Raw genomic sequence first — 19847 nt, forward strand, 5'->3', positions numbered from 1 at the left:
ATTGTGTCAACGTTTATGTCTTCTGCTCATGACTGTTCGTTACTGTATGTGTTGACAAACATAACTATGGGATTTACCAATTGAACTTCAAGCTCATGAGTAACTCCAGTTTTACATCTATTTTTACTTCCCCTGGTAAGGTCTATTTCATAATTGATTATTTACAATGAAATAACATTTGCCTTTTCCTATATCAGTTTGTACTTGGTAATGCCTAAATGTGTCCATACCAATTAAACAATCAACTATCATTTTCTCTGCTATCAAAAAATTGCATCCCACAGAAAACTGTCCTAATTTTACAGGTATTAAGGCATGTATCTTGACTCCTTATGATTTCTGACCAGTGGAAGTTTGTAGCTTGCAATTTTGCACTGACAGTGTAGATATACATCCATGTTTCTTCAATTATAGAAAGAATCCCTGTGACACCAAATTGGTCATAGCCCCTGTGTCAAGCACAATGGGTACATCAAGGTCAAATATTTTGGTTTTAGTAGTACCCTCATTACCTTGATACAGATCGTCTCTCACATCATTGCCATGATGGTATCTGATAAAGCAAGTGTCGATCAAGCTCATGCCCCCACTCACCTCCAAGGTCACGCAGTGGGGGCCTACCATGACCGGTTCGAGTTTTCCGGCGTTGTGGTGGCCTTGACCTCTAGGTTAGGCGTAAATTCCACTATGTTGACCCTTGGTGCTTGGTTACGCCAGTTAGTGTCCTGAGAGGCTCTCGACTGAAATTATCTTTGCCTCTGAATGTTATTCGGCATATGTGTGTTACTTCTCTTGCCAAATTCTGCTGTCTGTGGATTATTTAGTTGTCTGTTATTGTCTTGCGTTGGCCAAGCGGTTGGTGATTATTGCTGGTTGCTTGTGTCTCCACATATTGTACAGGCTGGTCATAGGCTACTTGCCCATTGTAATTGTTTTTGCTAAATATTTGCCCATTTCTTTTACATCCACCTTTGTATGTACGGCTTTTTCCATTGCCGTTGTGCTTATTGTTACCATTATCATAGGTCTGTGTGGAGTAAGGTTGCCACCCATATTGTACTACAAATCCGTTGTTTACTTGTTGGTCCGTAAATCTCTGTGTCGCTGTCGGTGTAGTAACAGGCTTTGGTTGTAGTGGTCTCTCTTCATACATTAACTCTATTGAGTCAAGTACAGATAGAAAGTATTTTTTATCATGCTCAGAGATAGTAATGAGTTTTTTCCTAGTGTGGGCAGGAAGAGGGCTCTTTAAAATTTTCAGCACGTCTGCTTGGGTATACCGGGTTTGTCCAGTAACTGGTTTTATTCAAATATTTTTCAAAATAGCCACTTAAGCTCCCATACTTGCTATTAAATGGAACTGGGTTGAATACTCCATGTCTGAGCCTCTCAAAGTGTTCATAATAGTGGCAATATTCCGCCATGTCCATAGCCCATAGCAGAACATCACTCTGTGTGTATCCAACAACAAATCTAATTTTCTGTTCTTCAATCCAGGTATGAGGTAAAACATTTCAAAATGCTCTAATAAAGACTACAGGGTGTGTTCTTTTCCCTTCAGAAGTAAATACCAGAAATTGTCGATGCCTAAGTAATGCCTCATTGGCAAGTAATGTTGACATATACGCCATGCTGTCAGTGAGAGGCATGTGTATGTTCACTTGTGGGCGAACACATGGCAACTACGCTTGCCCAACAGGTGCAATTGTCAGCAAGTGCTGTTGCATTCTGCAACCTTCGCTATTTTCCTTAGATGGGCAAATCCTGTATTGTGTGTGGGTAACCAGTGCAGGTATATAACTTCTCCAAAAGCATAGGTTTGTTTTCTGTCATATGTTGTTTTGGAATGTCAGTAGTTTTGACACTGCCTCGCAGTCTTTCCTCTGCTGCCTTTAAATCAGAGTCTATTTTAGCGAGAAGTTGACTTTTCTTCTCTGTTAGACCTTCTTATACAGTATCTATATAAATTTTGCCTTCTGACACTACCTTTGCAGCAAGGGTGCTGCCCATGCTGCCCTTATCCAGCATCCCAGCTTAGCCTTTTCAGTTATTTCCTTTACATCTGAACATTACCTATCTCTCTGCTTTTTGGAAAATTCTGACTCTAAACTTAACTGATCTACTCTTAGACTCAACTTGTGTATTTCCATAGGTAGATTTTTGCATACATCTTGCAGCCCGCTGACTGTGTTCATCACTTTTTTTACTGACATATCCACTTGGGATTGTGTCTCCTGAATTTGAGAATATGCTTCACTAAGGTTTCGCAACTCAACTGCAAGTCGTTCCTGTTTATAGACTATTGATATTACCTTTTCCGTTAACGTATTTATATTGCGGGACATGTCGGTAATTATTTCTTGTTTTAGTTGTTTACTGAGCTCTGTGAACTTACCGGATAATTCGTCAGATAATTCAGTGGGTATATTTTTGTTCACCTCACTGAACTGTTGACTAATACTACTCTTAAAATTGTTAAATGCCTGCTTTTGCTGTGCAGTAGTTTTACTCACCTCACTGAACTGTTGACTAATACTATTGTTGAAATCGTTGAATACCTGGTTTTGCCATGCAAACTGTTGTGTTATTAGTTGCATTAGCTGGGTCAAAGTGTGTGTGTCACTAGTATTTGCATTGCTTTTGTGAACTGTTTCCTGTGGCTGTGTTCGTGATGTCGTGAGCAGATAATCAAACGAATTTTTGCCCACTTCATTTTCACTATTTGAGAAAATGTTTCCCTGTGAGACCTGAGAAATTGTCTCATTGAGCATCATAAAAGTGGCATCATGACTCACCATGTTACCAGGAGCATCATAAAAGTGGCATCATGGCTCACCATGTTACCAGTGTCTTCATTTTTTAATAATGGGACGCCAACCTGGTTGTTCTGGTAGCCATCTGCCTGTTCACAAGTTGGCCCTTTACCTTCAACTGTTGCCAAGCTCAGATTACTGCTGTCTTGGCATATTGCATTTTGTAATGAGTTTTCAAGAATGTCCATTTCCTTTGACTCCATTGTGAACGGTGTTTTACAAAATAATGACAAGAAAGAATTTTAAACATGAAATTTCATTTGTTCTGGTATCTTCCAATTAAAGCCACTTTATGTGCATTTTCAGTAATGAACCTAATTATTCTCTGGTACAGTCCTATTGATACAGTCTTACAGAATTTGAAAGAATTATTTTGCACCTTAATGTGGACTTTATACAGATTTTTGTCTTTCACAGAGAAATGCACTTTCCTTGAAGGATATTAATTGAAAGGAAAAGACTGCAAAAGAGATTGCACCAAGCACGGCTGTATAAACGTACAGCATAGCAGCTTCCTACCTTAACCGCTGAAATCCGCATTCCCGGCATTAATATGCTCTTTCAAGTTATAAATAGTACCAATCTCACGGACATATAACAAATGCAGCAAAGGCCTCATTAGTTCATTTGTAATGATAAAATTGATCATTTATCTCAAATTCATATTCTGCTCGGCGCCGTCCTTTGAACGGTCACTATTGAATAGTGGCGGGGAGACTAAAAATGCAATATATATTCGAAACTGACTAAAAATTTGCTGCTTAAATAATTAAAAGGAAAATTTTGAAAGAATGATTGAAAAAACTGGAAGGCACTCATATATGTGTGAACTTTAACTGGCTCTAATATACTACTATAAACAGACCTTCAACATCCAATACATTTAGCATTTAACATTTGTAAATTTATGTACATCCTTTTCTTGTTACCACTGTTGTGCATGGAGACTGGTATGACAATACTGGTTCCGGGTTGCCCCTCCTCTGCTCACGTGAATTCTTCTCATTAGCTTCGATCCTCTTAATGCAGAATTCTTGTCGCATCATGGAGAGAGAAACAGATGGGTATCATTGCCATGAATGAATGATTAAACTTTGCTATCTTGATAAGTGTCTTTAATACTTTCTAACGCACAATTGGAATACACATTTCTGAACAATACCAATGTGGTGGAACTCGTCACGCGTCCACCTGCTACCACTGCTAGAAACAGACAGATGAGTCTAAAGCAATTAAAAAATTGGAGAACATCTCTTTATCTCTTTTGTTTGTATGTCAGGTTTATATATGATGCAAAAAGAATGAGAGAGCAAAAGAAAAGAAAGAAAGAAAGAAATAATAATAATAATAATGATAATAATATGTTACATTATATCATTTGTCAGGTGGTCCTTCCATGTTATAACTAGAATGTTTTGGAAGCTCCACCACGGGTGAAAGATGTTGACCTCCCATTCTTGTTTGGCGTATGATGTCCACGTCTCAGAACCATAGAAGAAGGTGCTCAGCATCCATGCTTGATAGATGAGCATTTTTGAGGTAACTATAAGGTGTTTGTTGTCCCATACTCTTGTGCGGGGCTTCCCGAAAGTGTTCACTGCTTTGCCAATTCGTGCATTTACTTTGTCGTCTAGAGAAAGATCTTCTGTCAATAGCAAGCCGAGGTAGCAAAATTTGTCAATGACATTCAACAACAAGCCATCAGATGTTATGGCAGGGATATCTGTGTATCCTTGCGCCATGATCACATTCATCTTTACTTCCAGAGACTTGGAGAAGAGCTCGCATGCAGAGTAACATTTGTCCACAAACGTTTGAACATCATCTTGAGTGTGTGCTATGAATGCGGCATCACTGGCAAATAAAAGGTAACCTTCAAATACGTCCTCACAATAGCACTTTGATCTGAGTAATGAGATGATGTAAGTTTTCCTGTTGGCACTGATATATAGATGGATGACAATTTTTTTTTTCATTGAATCGAACCTTGAGAAGTAACGTGAAGACTATACCAAACGAGGTAGGGCCCAGCACACAGCCTTGATGAAATCCTCTTTGCTCAAGAAAAGATCACTGGGCTTGAAACCCACATTGGGAGTCAGGATACACATGCTCGACAATTGTCTCCAGTCTGACCAGCACCACATGGGTAAACATTTTTCCAACAATACCCAGCAGTGAAATTCCACAATAGCAGTTGCAACCATTGTGATCTCTTTTACCTTTGCACCTTTGCAAAGAAAGACTATGTTGGTAATGCGTGTATCCTACCCCACAGTACCCCCAGCCCAATAGTTCAATAAAATGTAGTAGAACACTGGGGAGAGTGGAGTCAGTGTCATAAATTTGGTACGAACATTGTCTCTACTAGAGCATTTCCTGCATTTAATCCATGCGACAGCTCTCTGAAGCTCCTCCTTAGTAGGCATGTGGCCAACTAATGCCAGTTCAAGGATTTGGTTTGTAGTTTTATCTCCCCTGTATGTATTTGGTACTTATATTGACAATTTATATCAGTAGGGAGCAGGGTAGGATAAAGGAAGAAGTAGTGTTGTGAGACACACTTCACGTGACTCCTCTGCTGAGACTCGTCTGGCTCGAGTGTCATTGCCAGTTGCTACACTGCCTTTGGTATGGCCCTTTGTGTCTTGGGAGTGTGCAAACCTTCTCACCCACAGGCACAGTGCTACATAAGACCATGTCTCATGAGAGTATCAACTAATACAACTTTATTTGAGGAGTGGTTCACATATCTATTATTGGTTAGTAGAGGTTGCAATTTTAATAGAATGGTGTACCATCCCACTTTGATGTTAATGTCTACGAGCATGTATAAATGAAACATTTCCTGACTCCTGTCCAACACAGCCACAGGTTCTGTATTCCTTGTGTGTGCAAAATCCCAGAAGAAACTGAATAGGAATTGGATGATACGGTTCTAGCTGCATCTCTTTGTGCAAGGTACTTGGGAGAATGTGACAATATTTTTGATGGGCTGCACTACCTGATAAAAAAGTGATGCTCCCAGAAGGGGAAGAGGAAATGAAATGAAACTACATGGGTTGTGACAGTCTTTGATATTATGTTATTGGTTAGAAATTCAACTCATATTGCAAAGAACTTGACAGTATGAGCCCACTCTGGTCTGGATGCAGGCACTCATTCAGTTGGGAAGGGTGTCATAAAGTTTTATCTCTTTCTGAGGCAAGTGGAATGGAATTGACATCCGAGATGGTCCCACATATATTCTATCCCACACATATTCTATCAGGGACAGGTGTGGGATTCTTGCTGGCTCTCGAAGCACCTCAATGTCACACAGACAGTTTGTAGACACAAGTGCCATACGTGGACAAGCACTTTCCTGTTGAAAAATGGCACCATGATACTGTCATATGGGAGGTAACTTGTGAGGATGCAGGGTGTCCAAGATGTACCATTGTGTCATCAGAGTTCCCTCAATTGCTTGAAGCCATACCCTACGACAGAGGTAAGATCACTATGCCTCTCCGTAATGGTGGAAGAACTGGACCTCTTCCCAGCTTGCCACCATACACACTGATGATGGTCATCCAGGATGGTACAGAACCACGAGTTATCACCGATCACTATGTGATGCCGTGTCATTCGTCATCAGTCCACGCTTTCTGGCCACACTACCACTGCCAAATGCAACATTTTAACAATGACCGTAGGTTAACGAACTGTGCGACATAATTATTCATACATTGTGATCTGTGCAGCCTGAGGAGAGAATGAACTAATGCAGAATGCAAAAGACAGACAGTCTTTATGACATGTTAGGAGATTGGATCCATACACATCATCTGACTGAAAATGACATTAAAAAAATAACTTTATAGTTTAAGGGTACTGAAAGTGTCAGTGTGAAATCAAAAGCAAAAATGCCCCCTTATGTAAGAAAAGAAACAATATCTTGAGACAGCAAAACAATAGAATAACACCCATGACAAAAAAAAAAAAATTATGCACATAGTGAATGTACTAATGTAGAATCTCAAAAAATAGCAATCATCCCTAAGTAAAAATTTTGTAGAAAGTTATGCTTAGTTTACAGTGAATGAAGAAGAGACACAAAAGGTAATTATTATCCAAAAAACATATTTACTATGTAGAAAATGCAGCAGACAAATTGAATGTAGTCAGTTACTAATTATTGTGCCCATGTTGTTGTTCTTGTGGTCTTCAGTCCAGAGACTGGTTTGATGCAGCTTTCCATGCTACTCTATCCTATGCAAGCTGCTTCATCTCCCAGTACGTACTGCAGCCTACATCCTTCTGAATATGCTTAGTGTATTCATCTCTTGGCCTCCTTCTATGATTTTTACCCTCCACGCTGCCCTCCAATACTAAATTGGTGATCCCTGGATGCCTCAGAACATGTCCTACCAACCGGTCCCTTCAAATTGTCACATTGTGCCACAAACTCCTCTTCTCACCAATTCTAATCAATACCTTCTCATTATTTATGTGATCTACCCATCTAATCTTCACCATTCTTCTGTAGCACCACATTTCAAAAACTTCTATTCTCTTCTTGTCCAAACTATTTATTGTCCATGTTTCACTTCCATACATGGCTACACTCCATACAAATACTTTCAGAAACGACTTCCTGACACTTAAATCTATACTCGATGCTAAAAAATTTATCTTCTTCAGAAACGTTTTCCTTGCCGTAGCCAGTATGCATTTTATATCCTCTCTACTTTTACCATCATCAGTTATTTTGCTCCCCAAATAGCAAAACTCCTTTACTACTTTAAGTGTCTCATCTCCTAATCTAATTCCCTCAGCATCACCCGACTTAATTCGACTACATTCCATTATCCTCATTTTGCTTTTGTTGATGTTTATATTATATCCTCCTTTCAAGACACTGTGCATTCCGTTCAACTGCTCTTCCAGGTCCTTTGCTGTCTCTGATAGAATTACAATGTAATTTCTTCTACAGGGATTTTAATTCCTACTCCGAATTTTTCCTTTGTTTCCTTTACTGATTGCTCAATATAGAGATTGGATAACATCAGGGATAGGCTACAACCCTGTCTCACTGCCTTCCCAACCATTGCTTCCCTTTCATGCCCTTTGACTCATATAACTGCCATCTGGTTTCTGTACAAACTGTAAATAGCCTTTCGCTCCCTGTATTTTACCCCTGCCACCTTCAGAATTTGAAAGTGAGTATTCGAGCCAACATTGTCAAAACCTTTCTGTATGTCTACAAATACTAGAGACGTAGGTTTGCTTTTCCTTAATCTTTCTTCTAAGATAAGTCGTAGGGTCAGTATTGCCTCACGTGTTCCAATATTTCTACGGAATCCACACTGATCTTCCCCAAGGTCAGCTTCTACCAGTTTTTCCAAAAGACTGTAAAGAATACGCGTTAGTATTTTGCAGCTGTGACTTATTAAACTGATTGTTCGGTAATTTTCATATCTGTCAACACCTGCTTTCTTTGGGATCGGAATTAATATATTCTTCTTGAAGTATAAGGGTATTTCGCCTGTCTCATACATTTTGCTCACCAGATGGTAGAGTTTTGTCAGGACTGGCTCTCCCAAGGCCGTCAGTAGTTCTAATGAAATGTTGTGTACTGCCGGGGCCTTGTTTTGACTCAGGTCTTTCAGTGCTCTGTCGAACTCTTCACACAGTATCGTATCTCCCATTTCATCGTCATCTACATCGTCTTCCATTTCCATAATATTGTCCTCAAGTACATCACCCTTGTATAGACCCTCTATATACTCCTTCCTCCTTTCTGTTTCCCTTCTTTGCTTATAACTGGGTTTCCATCTGAGCTCTTGATATTCATACAAGTGGTTCTCTTTTCTCGAAAGGTCTCTTTAATTTTCCTGTAGGCCATATCTATCTTACCCCTAGTGAGATATGCCTCTACATCCTTACATTTGTCCTCTGGCCATCCCTGCTTAGCCATTTTAAACTTCCTGTCTATCTCATTTTTTAGAGATTTGTATTCCTTTCTGCCTACTTCATTTACTGGATTTTTATATTTTCTGCTTTTAAAAATTATTTCAATATTTCTTTTGATACCCAAGAATTTATACTAGCCCTCATCTTTTTACCTACTTGATCGTCTGCTACCTTCACTATTTCATCCCTCAAAGCTACGCACTCTTCTTCTACTCTGTTTCTTTCCACCATTCTTGTCAATCGTTCCCTATTGCTCTCCCTGAAACTCTCTACAATTACTGTACCTGAATGTACCTATAAAATGTTTCTAAATGAAATGCACTGTCTTCCAATCTTAGTCTACGATACGAATAGAACAGAAGTTTGTTGTCTCATTAGACAGAATTTCAAATCATTGGCCTGATGTAGAGGAGAGACATAAAATCACAAAAATTTATTTGCAATTTTTCTTAAAACACCATAAATATAATATACTGTACTGAATATGTAATTGACATACTGTTGATGACCTTTTTAAAACAACAGAATATAACTTTCTGAGTATATATTTTCTACTCCTCAGATTTTCAGTTAGATGGGGGATGTTTCCAGAATGAGATTTTCACTCTGCAGTGGAGTGTGCGCTGGTATGAAACTTCCTGGCAGATTAAAACTGTGTGCCAGACCGAGACTCGAACTCAGGATCTTAGCCTTTCGTGGGCAAGTGCTCTACCATCACTTGCCCACGAAAGGCAAAGTTCCTGAGTGCAAGTCTCAGTCTGGCACACAGGTTTAATCTTCCAGGAACTTTCATTTCATCAATCTGTTCGTCATCTGCGGAGCTAGTTGGCATATAAACTTGTGCTGCTGTGGTAGGCGTGGGCTTTGTGTCTGTCTTGGCCACAATAATGCATTCACTATGCTGTTTGTAGTAGCTTACCGGCATTCCTATTTTCCTATTCATTATTAAACCTACTCCTGCATTACCCCTGTTTGATTTTGTATTTATAACCCTGTATTCACCTGACCAGAAGTCTTGTTCCTCCTGCCACCGAACTTCACTAATTCCCACTATATCTAACTTTAACCTATCCATTACCCTTTTTCAATTTTCTAACCGACCTGTCCGATTAAGTGATCTGACATTCCACTCTCCGATCCATAGAACGCCAGTTTTCTTTCTCCTGATAACGACATCCTCCTGAGTAGTCCTTCCCTGGAGATCCGAATAGGGGACTATTGTACAGAAACACCTCAGAAGTTTTATGTATCCATACTTCTTACACCACACTCTTTTACTTTAAAGTCGATAATCTGCTGTATTAAGATCCTATGCAGCACTGATGGTGGCCAAAGTGGAGAGGATATAATATGGAGACTGATATTAATAAGAAAAGCATTTCTGGAAAAAGAGCAATTTGTTTCCGTCTGATATAAATTTAAGTGTTAGGAAATCTCTACAGATGACATTTGTTTGTAATGTAGTTTTGTACAGAAGTGAAACATGGACTGTAAAGAAGTTCAGATAAGAAGCTTCTGGAATGTGGTATTACAGAAGAAAGGTGAAGATCGGATGAGTAGATTGAGTAACTAACCATGAGGAGATATTGAATTGAAATGGGGAAATAAGAAATTTATGGCACAACTCAAGTAAAAGATGGTATAAGTTGATAAGACACATCTTGAGACACGAGTAAGCTGTGAGTTTGGTAATGGAAGGATGTATGGAGGGGAAAGGGGGGGGGCGGGGCAATTAACTGTAGAGAAATGAATAGAGTAAGGAAATTCAAACAGATGCAGGCTGCCATAGTTATTTGGAGATGAAGTTGTTTGCACAGGATAGAACAGCATGGCATCATGGGTTGATGGGGTCACACAGGTCAAGTCAAGTGGAGTGTGTGCTGACATCCCTTTCCTGTCGTGCTGATATAATGGTGATGTAGATGGTTTCAACATGCCACCTCATGAACAAACAGAAAAAAAACCCACAGCAGTATTACATAGAGGCAATACTTACATCATGAAACATATAGTTTCCATATGATGAAAATGCTTCTCTTTATTCAAACTTCCTTCTCCTACAGACTTTGGACAACAAATTCTTGCAATACAAAATGGTCCCACGTAGTAATGATGGCATTTCTTCATTTCATCCTTTATTGTCATAGATTTCATGTCAGTTTTAACAAGTACATAGTGACCCTCATTATAGTTAATTGGTTGAATTAATTTATAATGGACCAGTGTTCTAGCCAGTTTTCTACATCTGTAATGCCATCTTCTGCCTTTTTACTTCTTATATCTCTTGATGATCACTGATTAATTGCTTCAAAAAAAATATTGTGTGCGTGTGTGTGTGTGTGTGTGTGTGTGTGTGTGTGTGTGTGTGTGTGTGTGAGAGAGAGAGAGAGAGAGAGAGAGAGAGAGAGAGAGAGACAGACAGACAGACAGAGGAGTGGCTTTTTTTCCTCCAAATTGCATTTTCAAAGCTTAAAAGCTTTTGTATCCAGTCCTAATGACACTTACATAATACATTCTTAACAATATACACAATTCTCTTATAGTCCGTTTTGAAACTGAATTACAGTTTGATATTAAGACATGCCAAACTTGTTGCTCCTGAAAAACTCATTTCAGAAGTCTGAGGTTGTGAAGCGTTGACCGGACAAAACATATTCACAAAAGACTCATATTTTAATTTCTTAACAATAATTTTTCTGGATGTTTGATATAGGGGAAATATGTAATGCATCACTAACTCATGGCATTTTTTCAGAGAGACTTAACTATGCCATTGTTAAAAACCTCTCTAAGAAAGGTGACAGGAAACATGTCAGTAACTACTGACCTGTGTCACTATTGACATCATTTTGCAAAATTCTTGAGAAGGTGATGTATTCTAGCAACAATAATACCCTCAGCAAATCACAGTTTGGATTTTAGAACAGTTTTTGTACTGAGGATACCTTTTACATGTTCACGCAACAAATTTTGCGAGCACCAGATAACAAAATGGGGATGGTTGGTATTTTCTGCAACCTATCTAAGGCATTTGACTGTGTAATTAACGAGATTCTCCTGGATAAATTGAAGTTTTATGCGATTGATGGTATAGCCAACCAATGGATAATGTCATATCTGAACAAAGGAATGCAAAAAGCTATATTCAGTTGCTCAACCAATTCAGTTCATGGAGATAATTCTGACTGGAGAGAAATCACATGTGGGGTTCGCCACGGCGGAGTCTTAGGCCCGCTATAGTTCCTCGTATATGTACACATGTATATGATCTTCCATTTAATATGAAACAAGCAGTATTATTGCCATTTGAATATGAGATTAGTATTGCAACCAATCCAAGCATACATACAGAGACAGACGAAATGGTGAACAGTGTTCCTAAAATTGTAATAAACGGGTGGTAACTTCAGAATTCTTAGGTGTCCATATTGATGAGAATTTAAACTGGAAAAGCATATTTTGGAATTCCTAAAACAATTTAGTTCAGCTACTGTCATAATTAGAATCACTGCAAATCTTGAGGAGAGACAAATCAGTGAGTTCACATATTTTGCATATTGTCATGCAATAATGTCATAATGGAATAAAGTTCTGGGGCAACTCATCTTTAAGAAATAAAGTCTTCATTGCTCAAAAATATGCTCAAAGGATAATAAGTGGTGCTCACCATCTTGCAGACGTCTTTTTAATAACCTTGGGATTCTGACTACTGCTTCACAGTAGATTTTTTTTCTCATGATGTTTGTTGTACATAATCCACTGCAGTTCAAGAGGAACATGATGACCACTACTTATTCCATAGAAGAGTTTCTGTTATTGTAATGTCTAAAAGGATAGGAATTAGTAATGCAGAAACTTGTATCACAGTAAGATCCATTTGCACTACTACTACTACTAGTAATAATAATTATATAATAAACACTAACATCCTTGTAAAACAAACACACACAGGAGAGCGGAGGCGGAGAGGGGGGGCGGGGGGGGGGGGGGGGGGGAGATATAAATAAATTCCTATGAAAAGTAAGCTTTTTTATATTCTTGAAACCTGACTACACAGTTATCTACACTGACCCCACATGTTTCCCCTATTAAAATAAAGTTTACAGTCCCAAGAATGAAGAGGAAGTAAGAAAGCTGCCTAATGCAAGGTGTTTGGAAAGATGCTGTGTGCTTACAACATATGTTGAAAATGACATCCATGGTTGTCTATACAAGTCTGAACCACTTAATTTTATTGCAAAACACTTTCTGCAGGTCTGATTGTGATATACTTCTCACCTATGGAGTTATTTAAATTTTTATGTCTCTAAAATGTATGTGGGGAATTGTGTTATGCTACAGATTTTGCTACTGCCCAAAGACAAAGTCTGGTGGAGTAATGTTCAGTGAGGGAGGGCTCCCTAGGTTTTTCAAGATGACGCATTCCTCAGAAAACTCTTCCAGGTGACACACACTGTTTTTAGCTGTGTGTGCAGTAGTGTCATCTTGCTGAAACAGTGAGTAGTGTATCTTGTCTTGCTTCAATTGGCCAATGAAATTGTTTATCATTAAACAGTAATGTACACTGTTAATGTTTTCTTCAAAAAAATAAAAGTCCGATACTCCACCCACACTCCAGTTGAATGATCATGGAATAGCATTTAAAGTACAGCACAAAAATTCTCAGTTGACCATAATCATGTATTTTGTATGTGAACATGACCATTGAGGTGGAATCAGACATTGTCTGTATACAGAGTGACATCAGGAATGTCAATGGTATTATCTCAGTCAAAGGCGTAAACCATTTGCAGTAACAGATTCACTTTTCATCATCTGCATCTTTCATTTCAATTTATATGGGAACAGTTTCAATATTTGCCTGACTGCTTTATGTGTGGTTGCACACCTGATATTTTTTCTCTGCACAACGATTTTGCTGAGGTCTGTTGCATACAGTCAGAAATATCCAGCAATTGCTGTTCATTTAATTTAGGAGGTCTTCCAGTTTACTCAGCATCTAAAATAGCCTGTCTCTTGAAATTAAAGTAAGTCAACCAACAATGTTACAATGAGATACAGCTGTTTCCAGGAATTTTTCAACAAGTGCCTCTTGCACAAAATCTGTGTCTTTATTGGCTTGTTGAAACACATGTTTATCAAGAAACATACATCACTAAGTTGAAATTACAATAATTTATAAACAAATTGAACATGTAAACACTACTCATCACATTCAATAGCTTTCATCATTAAGCCAAACATCTAAATGTTATGCAATGTAGAATAATTTAAACACAGTCATGTATCTGTTCTGCAACTTTATACTTCCAATGTAACCCTCATCCATAGCTCATAGTCTAGTGCACAACAACTTTCTTAACACACAGTATAATACTATGTGTAAGAAATTTTCATTTTTCTTGCAGGGGAAAAATGGCTTCATTATAACATTACCTGTAAGAACTTCTCACATTCCTTGATTTACAATGGTGCAGATCAGAGCCAAATAAAAAATAAATTGAAAAATGCCATTAAGCTTTTGGCTCTCACTCTCATACTAATGTAAAAATTATAAGAACAATTAGATTTTAGTTGCAACTCCTAATTATCCTGAAGCCACCCCTAAAACCTACTGTGATTTATTGTTATTAGAATGAATTTCTGTCGAGTCTAATAAAAGGTATCTTCAATTACAATTGTGTGCTCCATTATAAGCTCTCATGTGAAAGAGTTTTGGATTTTATATGTGCTTAGAAAACAGTTTCTTAGAACTGTGCAGTAAAAGAGTGAAATCGATAAATGAATATGCAAAAATGTAAAATATATATGTAAATGTAAAATGTTAAGCAAAGTAACTATATATGGCTATTTGGCTGAAATTTTATTAAATAAAAAAAACAGTTTCTTATGTACTGTATTTGACATCAGTGGAGCATTGATGGGTAACGTGCTCCGAGGCCAGCGGGCTCACTTGAGTTGTTGGACATATGTGAGATGTACTTGGAAGACATATCTCAACTAGGTCAGCACTTCCCACAGATTTTTCACATCTGGAAAATTTACCTATGGAAGAATGCCAAATTGTTCCGCAGTATCTCATCATTGGTCGTATGGAATCCTTGCCGCATTGTTGTAGGTGGTGTTGACCATTTTGTTTGGCTATGCACATCATTAAGAAATAACAGTTATATGGCTGCATCACCATAATCATTTCTTGTGATTTACAGAAATGGTCCTTTATGTCTAGAGTAATATAGAAAATCATTGTAGTTATACTCTTATTATTATTATTATTATTATTATATTAATATTATACTGTACCTGGATAACTGCTACTGATAATTACAAACATTACTCTGTTTAAGTGTACCCAAGTGTCCTCACTAGGGTATGTTCGGTTGTGTCTGCAGTTCCAGACAGTGCTGTAAGCTACAGTCATTACTTATGTTGTTTTTTTCCAGGTTTACTGCTTGGCCAGAGGATGCACTAGAAAAAGTTGCTAAGATGTTCCTCAAACAAATGAATCTTGGAAAAGAGATACAGTCAGCTTGTGTTATTATGTGTAAACATTTCCATACCAGTGTTACTGACACGTCTGTGAGGTATCAGTAATACTTGCAATGTTAATAGCATGCTTGTGGACTATGTTTTATATTTCATGTCTTATGTTATTACTGTTGTGTCATTATAGTTATGTTTCTGTTTGCTGTTTCTCTGGATCTGAATACCTGAACCACACAGTAAGTTGGCAAATATCCCACCATTATGTAATTAAACCAAGACAAACTGATTCCCCCTATTTGAAAGTTACAATTTAGAAGAATGGCTAGAGATACCTTTAACAGTGCTCCCTCGAATGGAATAACAAAGCAGTTACATGATCTTATAACACATCAGGATGAATAACTCTAAATATTCTAGTACTGAGGTTATAATCTAATTACCACACAAAATGTCATTTTGACAACATGCGGTGTAAAATTATAAACAACTCTAGAAACCAAGTTGGTGCAACTTTACCAGCCACTTTTGCGAAGATAATAAGAACCAGATGACATGGAAATTATTTGGTCGTAGATTTTATTTTATCTTCTGGCAATGAATAAAGTGAGATACTGTGGAGAAACTTTTAGCCCTTGGCTATTTATCTCAAACTAAAAATAAAATTAATCCAGTCTTCTTGTACATGGCAGTCTTAACCAAACCAAAGCACTGGAAATAAAATTACTTTATGAGAGTACCTGTTGTTGTTTGGTGGTCTTCAGTCCAGAGACTGGTTTGATGCCGCTCTCCATGCTACTCTATCCTGTGCAAGCTTCTTCATCTCCCAGTACCTACTGCAACCTACATCCTTCTGAATCTGCTTAGTGTATTTCTCTCTTGGTCTCCCTCTACAATTTTTACCCTCCACGCTGCCCTCCAATACTGAACTGGTTATCCCTTGATACTTCAAAACATGTCCTACCAACCGATCCTTTCTTCTAGTCAAGTTGTGCCACAAATTTCTCTTCTCCCCCAATTCTATTCAATACCTCCTCATTAGTTATGTGATCTACCCATCTAATCTTAAGCATTCTTTTGTAGAGTTTCTATTAGATCATTAAGCTTTCCCCTTACTGAAAGAGGAAAATCAATAAGAGCAGTTCATACAGATCATTAAACCATGGAAAGCTTTCCCCTTACTGAAAGAGGAAAATCAATAAGAACAGTTCATACAGGCCACAATGACACAAGGGAGTTAAACAAGGTCTTACAAGGATAACATGGCAAGTGCCATAACCCAGTTTCCCAGAAACTTCACTCAGTGGAATAGGAGCCAAAATATGCTGACACGTTTCTCAGCTTATCCGTAGAGAATTAACTGTTTCTCAGAAGTTTTTTGACATAATTCAGATGCCTTTTAGTGTTTGGTAAGTTCAACGCATCTGGTGACATGGTGACTAGGATAGTGGCCTCTCACTCGTGTGTTCCGAGATCAAAACCCAGTTATTGTTTTCCATTTTATTTCATTTTGTTCATTTATCTAACCACATTAGTACACGAAGGTTTCTTATCATGTTAGTGGGTACAAAGGGTGTTAGATTAATTGTAAAATTACAACTGGGCCTTTCACAATAAGTGTCATACATTTATTATATTATACGTGTGTGGTTTTTTTTTTTTTTTTTCTTTTTTTTTTTTTTTTTTTTTTTTCAGGGGTTACATTCTTTTTAAATTCTCATATTCCTAAATTTCATTCTTACATCAGCTCTTAATTGTTACATTTTATTGTAATGTTTATTCTTCAGGAAGATTTGGTGCATACCTACGGATGATACCAGTCATAGAAACATTTTAAACATAGAAATTCTGAACACTATGAGTATGGTGCGAAGGCAAGTTTGTGCAGCAACATTTCTTCGTATGAAGCTCACTCTGGAAAGAAACGTCCTTAACATTGCTGAAGATTTAACTCATTGGCAAATGGATCACATTTCAGAAAATTGACACTTGCAACTGATTATGAATCAAGATGTACACTACTGGCCATTAAAATTGCTACACCAAGAAGCTTCCCGCCATCCCCCTGGACTGAACCTATGTTAAACAACCTCACTCCCATTTACTCTTCAGTCTTCTCCTCTTTCCCTTTCCTCTTTAGCCATTCACGCATCTTTTCATCCTACATCGTTGTGTTTATCTTTATACTATATACTTCTTTACTTCTGTATGCATCGTCTTTGGTTTGAAGCTGGTACAGTACTTACAGTAGAATATCTTTGGCTTCCCTCTGACAACCATGCCTCCATCCTTGCTACCCTCCCTATTTTCCTTTCCCTGTTGCTTCATAACCTGGGTTGTGAGTAACTGAATCTCCTTTCCCTTCTTCCCTTTCTTTCCCCTCTCTCCTCCCCGATGAAGGAACATTTGTTCCGAAAGCTAGGAACGTAAATTTTCGGTTCTGTTTTATGTGTATCTATTGGCTGTACTGAGCTGAGGTAAGTACTGGCCAGCCCCTCTATCTCTTTGTTAGTATTTGTTTCACACCAAGAAGAAATGCAGATGATAAACAGGTATTCCTTGGACAAATATATTATACTAGAACTTACATGTGATTACATTTTCACGCAATTTGGGTGCATAGATCCTGAGAAATCAGTACCCAGAACAACCACCTCTGGCCGTAATAACGGCCTTGATACGCCTGGGCATTGAGTCAAACAGAGCTTTGATGGCGTGTACAGATGCAGCTGCCCATGCAGCTTCAACACGATACCACAGTGCATCAGGAGTAGTGGCTGGCGCATTGTGACGAGCCAGTTGCTCAGCCACCATTGACCAGACGTTTTCAATTGGTGAGAGATCTGGAGAATGTGCTGGCCAGGGTAGCAGTCGAACATTTTCTGTATCCAGAAAGGCCTGTACAGGACCTGCAACATGTGTTCGTGCATTATCCTGCTGAAATGTAGGGTTTCGCAGGAATCTAATGACGGGTAGAGACACCGGTCGTAACACATCTGATATATAACGTCCACTGTTCAAAGTGCCATCAATGCGAACAAGAGGTGACCGAGATGTGTAACCAGTGGCACCCCATACCATCACGCCGGGTGATACGACAGTATGGCGATGACAAATACATGCTTCCAATGTGCGTTCACCGCGATGTCGCCAAACATGGATGTGACCATCATGATGCTGTAAACAGAACTTGGGTTCGTCCGAAAAAATGACGTTTTGCCATTCGTGCACCCAGGTTTGTTGTTTAGTACACCATCACAGGCGCTCCTGTCGGTGATGCAGCGTCAAGGGTAACCGCAGCTGTGGTCTCCGAGATGATAGTCCGTGCTGCTGCAAACGTCATCGAACTGTTCATGCAGATGTTTGTTGTCTTGCAAACGTCCCCATGTGTTGACTCAGGGATCGAGACGCGGCTGCACAATCCATTACAGCCATGCGGATGAGATGCTTGTCATCTCGACTGCTAGTGATACGAGACCGTTGGGATCCAGCACGGTGTTCCGTATTACCCTCCTGAACCCACCGATTCCATATTCTGCCAACAGTCATTGGATCTCAAACAATGCCAGCAGCAATATCGTGATACGATAAACCGCAATCGCGATAGGCTACAATCCGACCATTATCACAGTCGGAAACGTGATGGTACGCATTTCTCCTCCTTACAAGAGGCATAACAACAATGTTTCATCAGGCATTGCCGGTCAACTGATGTTTGTGTATGAGAAATCAATTGGAAACTTTCCTCACCTCAGCATGTTGTAGGTGTTGCCACCGGTGCCAACCTTGTGTGAGTGCTGTGAAAAGCGAATCATTTGCATATCACAACATCTTCTTCCTGTTGGTTAAGTTTTGCGTCTGTAGCACATCATCTTCGTGGTGTAGCAATTTTAATGGCCAGTAGTGTACTACAGGAATTTCATCAAACACAATTGCAAATAATGTTTCCATTCATTTATTGTTTATTCTTTTTTGAATAATTCATTCAGCAGACATGCAAAGAGTAGACAAATAAGGACAATGCCATTTAAATTACATTGGAAAACATTTGTGTAGTAATCTTCTATGGACATGGATACATAAATGAAAAATAAAAATAAAAATTATAATTATAATCGGGTTTCAAACATGGGGCACAAAAGTTTGAAGCCATGATGCTAGCCGTCATGCTGTCACTTCAGTTGGACTGTTTACTCACTAAAAGTCACATAAAGTACTTTGAAAACTTTGAGCCCTATTTTCTCAAAAACAATCAAATATCTACAGATAAGCTTATTTTCATCCCTCTTCCACTGAGAAAGTTTCTGAGAAATTGGGCTATGGTAGTTGCTGTGTTCTCCTCATTAGAGCTCAGTGATGTACTGTCATCTCATTCCTTTATACATTGTGTTCCGTAGATCCCATAAACCATAACAACCTTCAGGGATGTGAAATGAGTCAAGATGTACATAAATATGAGAAAAAACACCATAGAAACTTAATTTGTATATTGTATCTGTCATATTCTGCTGAGGCATTTAGTTGTCCCATTTTGATTTGGTGTGTATGTCATTGTTTTTTTATTCCAAATTCCTTCTGATTTACAGAACTGTGACT

General features: G+C 38.5%; 1 protein-coding gene across 1 annotated transcript in view; it reads left to right on the plus strand.

The window, feature by feature from the left end:
- Window positions 1-19847, plus strand: part of LOC126455722 (dynein axonemal heavy chain 3) — a 1249696-nt gene that overhangs the window by 762148 nt on the left and 467701 nt on the right. Inside the window, exon 44 of the mRNA XM_050091491.1 lies at window positions 15212-15352. Within this exon, the coding sequence (XP_049947448.1) occupies window positions 15212-15352 (141 nt within the window). The remainder of the gene's footprint in view (window positions 1-15211; window positions 15353-19847) is intronic.

Source organism: Schistocerca serialis, chromosome 2 (genome assembly GCF_023864345.2).
Source record: "Schistocerca serialis cubense isolate TAMUIC-IGC-003099 chromosome 2, iqSchSeri2.2, whole genome shotgun sequence".
In the NCBI taxonomy this organism is placed as follows: Eukaryota; Metazoa; Arthropoda; class Insecta; order Orthoptera; family Acrididae; genus Schistocerca; species Schistocerca serialis.